The sequence below is a fragment of the Muscardinus avellanarius genome, assembly GCF_963383645.1.
Source record: "Muscardinus avellanarius genome assembly, chromosome: 11".
Classification (NCBI taxonomy): domain Eukaryota; kingdom Metazoa; phylum Chordata; class Mammalia; order Rodentia; family Gliridae; genus Muscardinus; species Muscardinus avellanarius.
Window position 1 is genome coordinate 7,812,190 of NC_137797.1, and position 10,140 is coordinate 7,822,329.

The 10,140-nt window shown below is 54.9% G+C and overlaps 1 protein-coding gene across 1 annotated transcript; it reads right to left on the reverse strand.

Moving 5' to 3' along the window:
• Positions 1–1,792: 1,792 nt before the first annotated feature.
• On the reverse strand, positions 1,793–4,456 carry CSDC2 (cold shock domain containing C2; the record flags this gene model as incomplete). The annotated part of the gene is made up of 3 exons (XM_080706127.1): positions 1,793–1,955; positions 2,955–3,077; positions 4,281–4,456. The coding sequence occupies 3 exons, from the start codon at positions 4,454–4,456 to the stop codon at positions 1,793–1,795; spliced, it is 462 nt and encodes a 153-aa protein (XP_080562253.1).
• Between the last annotated feature and the right edge of the window lie 5,684 nt (positions 4,457–10,140).

Sequence of the window (10,140 nt, forward strand, 5' to 3'; positions counted from 1 at the left end):
CCCAGGACAAGGTTCAGTGTCAGATGTGTCTAAGTGCATAACTGGCCCCTGTTACGTGCTATTACGGCCGCCACTCTGCAGATGACAGCACAGGGACGGGGACTCGCACCCGTCACCCAGAATGTCTTTGACCCGCTGAGGCCCTAAAGGGGGTGAGTCTGTGTGTCCTCCAGCCCCCACCCCAGAGACCCAGACACAGGCAGCTCTGGGCCAGGGCAGGTCACAGGCGAGAGTTTATTGCCAGTGTGGGAATAATGGGGAGTCCGTGGCTGGGGTGTTGGGAAGGTTTCTGCCTGGGCCCTGAAGGGCCCAAGAGGAAGGAGGAGAGCCACTGCCGCTGCCCCAGGCGACCCTGGGCTGAGTCACCGCAGACTGCCCGTTGCCTACACAGGGCCCTCTTATAGGAGGGAGGCCTTGCGCAAGTAAGACCTCTGTGCCGATGAGCCTCTGCTGCCCCCACCCCCCGGGAGTCCTTGTTCCTTGGGGACACACCTCGCTAGAGAAGGCCAGCTCAGAATGGGGTGTCAGGCCATACCTTGAGCAGCTCTGGGCTCCCAGCCTCTGCGTGGTAGGCACTGGGAGGTACAGCTGTCCCCATCGATCTCTGCCCTGGGGTCTTGGTGTGCCTGCGAGGCCACTCAGACAATCACTGACCTCCTCATCCTGGGCACTCAAGCCCCAGTTTTACTTAACAGTCTGGGTCTCACTGTCCCACAGGCCCTCCCTTGAGACCGGAACCCCACGGGTCCCCCACCAGGTAGCAGACTCTAGAAGCATGTGCGGTGGCCAGGTCCCCAGGGCTTCGGGCCTGGCCACACACGTGTGCATCCTGACCCCAGAGGGACTCCAGATGTGGACAAGATAAGGGCCACCCACCAGGGACCTGCAGGAGCCGCCACCCTGCAGCTCTGGGAGGGGCCTGGCATGGGCTTGCAGGCTGAGGCTTCCCTGGCCCAGGGCCATCCTTAGGGTAACAGGCCCGGGCTTGCCTAAGGGACATATGTTGGTCTGTCACCCATGTCCCCGCTTCCAGCATGACCGGGCACGGGAGCAGCCGCAGGGTTCATGAGGCAGGTAGGGGGACGCTGACCGGAGCTGGGGCAGTGTGTCCCCACTCCTCGTCTCTGACGCGGGAGGAACGTGGTCGGCCCACGTGGCCCAAGGAAGGTGCCCTAGGGGCTCACAGCCACTGCCAGGCTGAGGAGGAGGGGCTGGCCGGCATGACAGGACCCTCGAGTCCCCGTCTGCCGCAGGCCCCCTTCCCACCTCTCCAGGGCGCTGAAGAACAGGAACAGGAAAGTGGGCCAGGCCTTCACCTGCTGGAGGTGCTGCTGGAGGCTGGGATGCCCCCAAAGCACTCGCCAGCCTGGCTTCCGAGGGGCAGGGTCCCGGCCAAGGCAGAGACCCCCGCCCAGGGCAGGAGACAGGCGTATGAGCAGGCTGGGCCCAGGGCCCAGCAGGATGGGGTCAGCAGTGGGGGGCGCAGGCTCCTATGAGAGGGGCCCCAAGTTCCCGGGAGCCTGGCACAGGTTCGCAGAAGCTCAGTCGGAATGTGGACGGTGGACAGGAGGGTGGGAGGGTCGCGCGTGTGTGACAGGAGGAGCTGAAGAGACAGCAGCGGGCTGGGGCTCCCTCCGGCCAGCTCCCGCCAGCACACAGCAGTCACAGGTCACAGGTGGGTGGAGGCACACGCTCACGGCCACGAGCACAGACAGACAGACAGACAGACGTGCACTGAGGCCGCCCGGGACGGTCGGCATGTGGAGCCAGCCGCCTCCAGTGGCTCCCTGGCTTAGGAGCCCACGACCTGGCCGGACCACGTCTCGTGGGGTGTATGCGGGGCCAGCTGGGTGAGCACCACCTCCACGGCCTGGAACTTCTGGTTCTTAGGCGGGATGGGGCACATCTTGTAGGTCACCTCGTCACCCTCCACCGGCACGTACTCGCCCTCGATGCTGGGAGGCAGGAGAGGAGTGTCAGCCCCCCACCAGCTGAGGCCTAGCCCAAGGGGCTTCTACCTCCAGGCTACACTCCCAGACCTTTTTTTATACTTTATTTGGAAACAGAGTCTCACTAAGTTGCTGAGAGCCTCACTAAGTAGCTGAGGCTGTCTTCGAACCTGTGTGACCCTCCTGTCTCAGCCTCCCAAGCGCTGGGATTACAAGCGTGTGCCACCACGCCCAGCTTTTTATTATTTAATTAATGAATGTATTAATTTATTGTTATGGCACGGGAAATTGAACCCAGAGGCATTCTACCTTCAGGCTCCAACCCCTGGCCCAATTTTATTTCTTATTTTGAAAGAGGGTCTCACTAAGTTGATGAGTGTCTCATTACTTGCTGAGGCTGTCCTCGAACCTGCAATCCTCCTGTCTTAGCCTCCCAAGTACTGGGATTACAGGTATGGGCCACCATACCCGGTATTTTGTTTGTTTCGAAACAGGGACTCACTAAGGTGCTGAAGACCTTACTAAGTTGCTGAGACTGGCCTCAGATCTGCGATCCTTCTGTCTCAGCCTCCCAAGTACGGGATCACAGGTATGTACCACCATGCCCGGCTTCATTTGGGGATGGAGATGTGAAAGGTCACAGAGATCCCTGGATGCTCAGGAGTGGAGGGCCCTCCCCTGTCATCCCTGAATCAGGGAGGGGGGCAGGCCTGGACCCACCTGTCCCCTCCCCGTCTACCCACCAAAGGCTCTTCCTGGCTAAAAGGCTCAGGAGCTGGCCCGGCCCCTGGGGACCCCAGTTTGCTGAAACGGGGTCCCAGGCACCCATGTGCCCCCTCCCCACCTGGCCCCAGCTTGCCTCGTCCTCTGCACCTTCAACACCACCTGAGAGGAAGGGATGGAGGAGACAGACCTCAGCCAGCAGGGAGGCAGGAAGGCTGTTTTGAGGCACTGCCAGGGAGGCTGGCAGGGCCCAGCCGTATCAGGGAGGCAGAGGGGACTCACTCAGAAACGTGCACGAAGATGTCCTCAGACCCGTTCTCAGGGGTGATGAAGCCGTGGCCCTGCGAGCGTGAGAACTGCTTACAGACGCCCTTGAACACGGGGCCGGCGGAGGCCCGGGCAGTCCTGGGGATGGGGATTGGAGCTGTGGTCTGGGGGCCCCTCCCTGCACCCCCATCTTCCCAGGCCCATTGGCAGGAAACCGTCCAGGCCACGGACGCACGGCTTCCCATCATCCCTGGCATCATCCTGCCAGAAAGATGGCAAGACAGAGGCCCAGAGACAGGACCAGGCGTTCCCAGGGTGGCACAGCACCAGCGCTCCCTCTCCAGAGCCCTTAGCTTCCGAGGGTGTTGGGGCTTCACTGGACTCCTCTTGTAAGATTTCATTTTTTTTAAGTCTGCACTCCCAGACCTATTTTAGATTTACTTGAAAGCAGGGTCTCACTAAGTTTCTGAGAGCTTCACTAAGTAGCTGAGGTGGCTTCGAACCTTCGATCCTCCTGTCTCAGCTTCCTTGGTACTGGGATTACAAGTGTGGACTACCATGCCCGGCTTCCTTTTCCTTTTCTTTTCTTTTTTCCTTTCTTTCTTTTCTTTTCTTTTCTTTTTTTTTTTTTTTTTTTTGGTATTAGTGAATTGTACCCAAGGGTGTTCTACCTCTGATACTCTCAGCCCTTTTATTTTTGTTTTGAAACCAGATCTCTCTAAATTGCTGAGGGCCTCAAATCTGCAATCCTCCTGTCTCAGCCTCCCAGGTACTGAAATCTCAGGCATATACTACCACTCCTAGCTCTTTTGTTTAGGTGTTTGGGCTTCAATTAAGCCAGGGGCATTCTACCTCTGAGTTATACCTTCAGCCCTATTTTTTAGTTCTTTATTTTGAAACAGGGTATTACTGAGTTGCAAAGGGGCTCACTAAGTTGATGAGGCTGGCTGAAAACCTGTCTCAGCCTCCCAAGTATTGGGATTACAAGGGTGTGGCACCATGCCCGGCTCCCAGCCCTATTTTTTTCTTCTTTCTTTTGAAACAGGGTCTCACCAACTCTTTTTCACCTGACTCACTCTCCAGACCCAGCTGGGACGCTCCCTTCCCCAGTACCGCAGCTGAGGCCTCGGCCGAGCCTGTGGTAATGGATGGCAACTAGCTTGGTTACAGGGACTTTGTCTTATCCATCTCTGGGCCCCTGGTCAGGAGTTCAGTGCGAGTTTGTGGAGTGAAGGTATAAAGGAAGCAGTGCGCTGCAGCTGCTGAAGGTCCCCTGCGGCCCCCGACCCGGGATGCAGGAGGATGAACGCTGGGCCCTGTCCTGGCCGGGGCGGTACTCACGCTGAATACGTCCTGGTCCGCTTGGTAGGCAGAGGGCTGGGCAGGTCCCGAGTTGCAACACCGCCCCGTTCCCAGCCCCGGCCGCCCTCCCTGTGGAAGGGGAACGTGGGCCAGACAGGGGACTTGGGGGAGTGCAGTGGGGGCACCACCGGGGGCGACGTGGGCTCCGACGTCATGGCGGGGCCCGCAGGCGAGCCTGGTGGGTCCTGGGGCTCAGGGGCCGGAGGGCTTGGGCGTCCTGGCGGGCAGGGCCCGGCCTGGCCCTGCTCGGCGGCCTCACCAGCCACGGGCTCCGTCTAGAAGAGGAGAGAGAGGCACAGGTTAAACAGAGCTTGGGGACGGCGCTGGACAGGGCATATGTCTGTCTGGGGAGCTGTTCCTGCCTGGCCCAGTATCCTCACCGGAAAGACAAACCTAGAGAGCTGGGCGTGGTGGGCTTGTCATCCCAGCATCGGGGAGGCTGAGACTGGAGGATCGCGGTTAGCGGACAGCCTCAGCTACTTAGGCCCTTTGCAACTCAGTGAGACCCTATTTCAAGATCAAGAATAAAAAATAGGGCTGGGGTGAAGCTTGGAGGTAGAATGCCCCTGGGTTTCTTCCCTGGTCCAAAAAAGAAAAAAGAAAAAAAAAAAAAAAAAGACCAGTCTTTCAGGGGTCGGGACGCGGCTGTGTGGTAAAGCTCACACTTAGCCTGTGAGGGCCTGGGTCTATCCCCAGCCCCAAGACAAAACAACAGGACCTTCTTCACAACCCTGAAGTCCTTCCCAGCAGCCAGTCAGTTCCATAGCTCCAGGGCCTGGGAGGTAGGATGGAGGGCGGCCAGGATTTAGCACGTGGTTATCAGGTGTCACCAACGCACAGCCGTGGGTTCAAGTCTAGGGCTCACCACCTGCAGCTTGGTGGACTCAAGCAAGCCACTCCGCAGCTCCCAGGGTGCGGGTCCCCACCGGGAGTTCTGGCTCTGCCACCTACTGGTGGCCGTACTAGGGATGGAACCCAGGGACTTTCTACTTCTACCGGTTGGTATTTTTTTCATTGGGAAGTGGGGCTTGCTGAGTTGCTGAGGCAACCTAGGCTTCTAACCTGCCACCTTATTGTTTCAGCCTCCCAACACTGGGATTGTGGGCAAGTGCCACCACTCCTGGCTTCCAGAGACACTCTTTTTTTTTTTTTTTTTTTTTTGGTGGTACTGAGGATGGAACCCAGGGGCCTTCTACCTCCGGACTACACTCCCAGACCTATTTTGTATTTTATTTGGAAACAGGGTCTCTTAAACCAGCTGAGGCTGGCTTGAAAACCTGCGCAATCCTCCTGTCTCACTAAATTTTGGAGGGCCTCACAAAGTAGCTGAGAACCTACAATCCTCCTGTCTCAGCCTCCCAAGTACTGGGATTATAGGCTTGGGCTACTTCACCTGGTTTAGAGATTTCTGCTAATTAGCATTGATAATACCAATGTATTGAATATCTAAGGATGTCAGATCCTGGCACACACATTACTGAATCCTCAGCACCCTCATAAGGTAGTAACAACCTTTATTTTGCACTTGTAGTCCTAGGAATGGGACCTAGGGCCTCACACATGCTCGGCAAGGCTCCCCACTGAGCGAGTCTCAGCCTTTCAGCCTCATTTTGCGAAAGAAACTGGGCTAAGGAAAAATAGCCCACATTCCCAAGAGCTCACCACACATTATTCCTGTTCTCTCTCTCTCTCTCTCTCTCTCTCTCTCTCTCTCTCTCTCTCTCTCTCTCTCTCTCTCTCTCTTCTCTCTCTGTCCTCTCTCTCTCCTCTCTCCTCTCTCCTCTCTCTCTTTTATTTGCAATGCTGGAGATCAAACCCACGGCCTCATGAATGCTAGGCAAGATGAGCCCTACCTGGGCGTGGTGGCGCACACTTGTAATCCCAGCACTTGGGAGGCTGAGACAGGAGGATCGCAAGTTTGCAGCCAGGCTCAGCTACTTAGGCCCTCTGCAACTTAGTGAGACCCTGTTTCAAAATAAAGAATAAAAATAGGTCTAGGTTGTAGCTCAAAGGTAGAATAGCCCCCCTGGGTTCCCATCCTCAGTACTGAAAAAAAAAAAAAAGTCAGTCCTGTTCTAAGTAAGTAGAAAGGTATTTAATCCACGGAGGAGCCTCTATATGAAATAAGAACCAATGCTTTTCCTCTCGTACAGAGCAGAGGACGGTGAAAGGACAAGACTGTCTCTGGAAGCCGGGCGTGGTGGCGCACGCTTGTAATCCCCACGCTTGGGAGGCGGAGACAGGAGGATTGTAGGTTCTCAGCTACTTTGTGAGGCCCTCCAAAATTTAGTGAGACACTTTCAAAATAAAGAATAAAAAAATAGGGCTGGAGGCTTAGCTTGGAAGTAAAATGCCTCTGGGTTTAATCCCCAGTACCAAAATAAATAAATAGCAAAATAAATAACGAGAGAGAGAGAGAGAGAGAGAGAGAGAGAGAGAGAGAGAGAGAGAAGAATAGCTCAGAGGTAGAATCCCCCTGGGTTCAATCCGAGAAGGGAGGGAGGGAGAAAGGGAGGTTGGTCGGTCAACAGCTCGACACCTAGATGACCTTGAGAGAAAACCCATCCTATATTTTCCCCTACTGAGGAAAAGACCATATTCCTCCACCCATGAAGCCTCCTCACTGTCCCTGGGATTACAGGTGTACTCCACCACACCCTGCCTTTTTAAATTCTTTTTTTGTTTTTGTTTTTGGTGGTACTGGGGTTCTTGGAAGCCCTTCTACTTCCGGGCTACACTCCCAGACCTATTTTTACATTTTTTTTTTCTTTTTAAATTTGGAAACAGGGTCTCCTAAGCCAGCGCGTGCGGCTGGCTTCGAACCTGCGCGATCCTCCTGTCTCTGCCTCCCAAGCGCGGGGATTGCAAGCGTGCGCCACCACGCCCGGCCTTTTTAATTATTTTTAAGATTTTTATTTATTGACTGATTTTTTTCTTTTTTGGCTGCTTGGCATGGAGCCCACGGCCTTGCGCATGGTAAGCAATGCTCTGCCACTGAGCTGCACCCCAGCTGCATTTTCATTTTAGTTGTTGTTGGTGGTGAGTTTTTTGTTTGTTTGTTGTTTTGTTTTGTTTGTTTTGCAGAATTAGGGAACCCAGGGGCATTCTACATCTGAGCTACACCTCTAGCCCTATTTTATTTTATTATTTATTTATTTTTTGTGGTACTGGGGGTAGAAACCAGGGTCTTTCTACCTCCAGGCTATATTTCTACCTCCAGACCTATTTTATACTTTATTTGGAAACAGGGTCTCACTAAGTTGCTGAGAGCCTCACTAAGTAGCTGAGGCTGACTTCAAACCTGTGTGATCCTCCTGTCTCAGCCTCCCAAACACTGGGATTACAAGCTTGTGCCACCATACCCAGCTCAATTTATTTATTCATTTTGTGGGTCTGGAGAAGGAACTCAGGGGCATTCGACCTCCAAACCACACCCCCTGCCCTATTTTTTATTCTTTATTATGAAACAGGGTCTCAGTAAGTTGTGGAGGGCCTCACTAAGTAGCTGAGGCTGGCTGAGAACCTGGTTCCTCCCTTCTAAGCCTCCCCTGTACTGGGATTACAAGTGTGCGCCACCACATCCAGCTAGTTTTTTGAAACTCCTTGGCTCAAGTGAGCCTCCTGCTTCCTTAAAATGTGCTTTTTTTTTTTTTTTTTTTTTTTTTTTGTGAAAGGCAGTGACGGCCAAGACTGGGGCGTCATGGAGGGAGCAGAGCGCAGAGTCCACAGCGGTTGCCAGGAGATGCTGGCGCTGAGCCGGGCAAGCTCCGGCCAGCGAGGTGACCGCGGCTCCCAGGCTGCATGGTGGGGGGGGCGCGACACTGCCCGGAGGGTTCTGGGCTGAGGACAGCCTCCCCAGGGCCTCCCAGGATGGCTGCTAGGAGCAGCCAGAGAGGCTGGAGCCAGGCAGCAGGAAGAGCAATGAGAGTAATAAGTCTTGGAGGTGTCAGCTCAGAGCAGGAGCTGTGGGCACTGCCCACCAGCCCGGAGCCAGGGCTGCCCTCAGCCTCCATCCGCACCTGCCCACCTTCTCCATCTGGTAAAGGGGAATCACGGAGCCTCCGCCAACGCTGTGTGTGTGTGTGTGTGTGTGTGTGTGTGTGTGTGTGTGTGTGTGTGTTGCTGGGGATGGAACCCAGGGGCACTCTACCTCCAAGCTACACTCCAGCCCTATTTTATTTCTTATTTGGAAACAGAGTCTTGCTAGGTTAATGAGTCTCACTACCCCTGTGATCCTCCTGTCTCAGCCTCCCAAGTACAGGGATTACAGGCATGGGCCACCACTCTGGTTTATTTTTTATTTATTTTCATTTTATTATTTATTTATTGTAGTACTAGGGATTGAACCCAGGGGTATTATACCTCCAACCTACACTCCCAGTCTATTTTTTATTCTTTTTTTTTTTTTTTTTTGAGGTACTGGGGATGAAACCCAGGGGCTTTCTACCTTCAGGTGACACCCCCAGCCCTATTTTTAATTCTTTATTTGGAAACAGGGTCTCACTAGGTTGCAAAGAGCCTCACTAAGTAGCTGGGGCTAGCTGCGAACCAGGGTCCTCCTGTCTCCGCCTCCTGAGTACCAGGATTACAAGCGTGCGCCACCACGCCTGGCTCTGGTTCCATTTTTCAGATGAGGCTCAAGAGGCGGAGGGACTCACGAAGGTCCCACAGCAGACAAGCAACAGAGCCTTCCCTGAAGACCAGTTCTGCTCCAAGTGCAGCCAGGTTAAAGCTGGAATTTTCCCCAAAAGAACTTCCCCAGAGAAACTAAGGGCAAAGATAAATTCCCCAAGAGCAGAGAGAAGTAAACGTTTACTTCAACTCAACGAAAGGCCAGCCCCAGAGGGATTTGGTGTCTGTCTGTCTGTCTGGTTGGTGGTAAAAATGAGCTGGGGACGGGCTTCCCGGCTCTGCGCCCTGGTTCTGCGGCGGCCCTCGTTTAGTGACCCCTGGCTGGGTCTCAGTCTCCCCATCTGATCACAGCCCCCTGCTCAGGTCTGCGCGCTGGGCAGTCCAAGTGGGGGGCTCTCGGCCAAGCGCTCCTTCGTCTCCCAGTGAAGGCCCCAGCAAGCGCACCCGGGCTCCACCGAGGGGCAGCGGGGGGAAGACAAGACGTCTGCGAGCCGGGCTGGTGGCGCACGTTTATAATCCCAGTTCTCTCCGAGAGCCTCAGCTGCTGAGTGAGGCCCTCTGCAACTTAGTGAGAGCTTGTTTCAAAATAAAAAATAAAATAGGGCTGAGGGTGTAGCTCAGGTAGAATGCCCCTGGGTTCCATCCCCAGTTCCACCAAAAAAAGAAAAACCCGCGGGGCGGGCGTGGTGGCTCATCTTGTAATCCCCGCGCTTGGGAGGCGGAGACAGGAGGATCCCGCTGGTTCAAAGCCAGCCTCGCTGGTTTAAGAGACCCTGTTTCCAAATAAAAAATATAAAATAGGTCTGGGAGTGTAGCCCGGAGGTAGAAGGGTTTCCAGGAACCCCAGTACCACCACCAAAAAAAGAGAAAAACCCATCTGGGCTAACTGGGGTTCCCCAAGGTGGGGTACAGTGCTGTCTGGTGCACTGAGGTGACTCCGCTCTGGCAGCAGGTGACAGCCAGGTGGGCTCTGCTCCCAAAGAACAGGACAGACATGGCTGCTGTAGTCCTCGCTGGGCCACAGGAAGTCTTCTCAGCCCCAGCAGATCAGGGACAGGAAGCAAGCCGGCTCCAGCCCGGCGCTGTGTGACCCGGGGAAGCTCGCGCCCCTCTCTGGGCTTCACCTTTCTCTCGCAGCCACATGGATCATGGCTGCTCCACATGACGGATGAAGGTTGGGTTCACTCTCCCCTGAGATGGTCAAAAA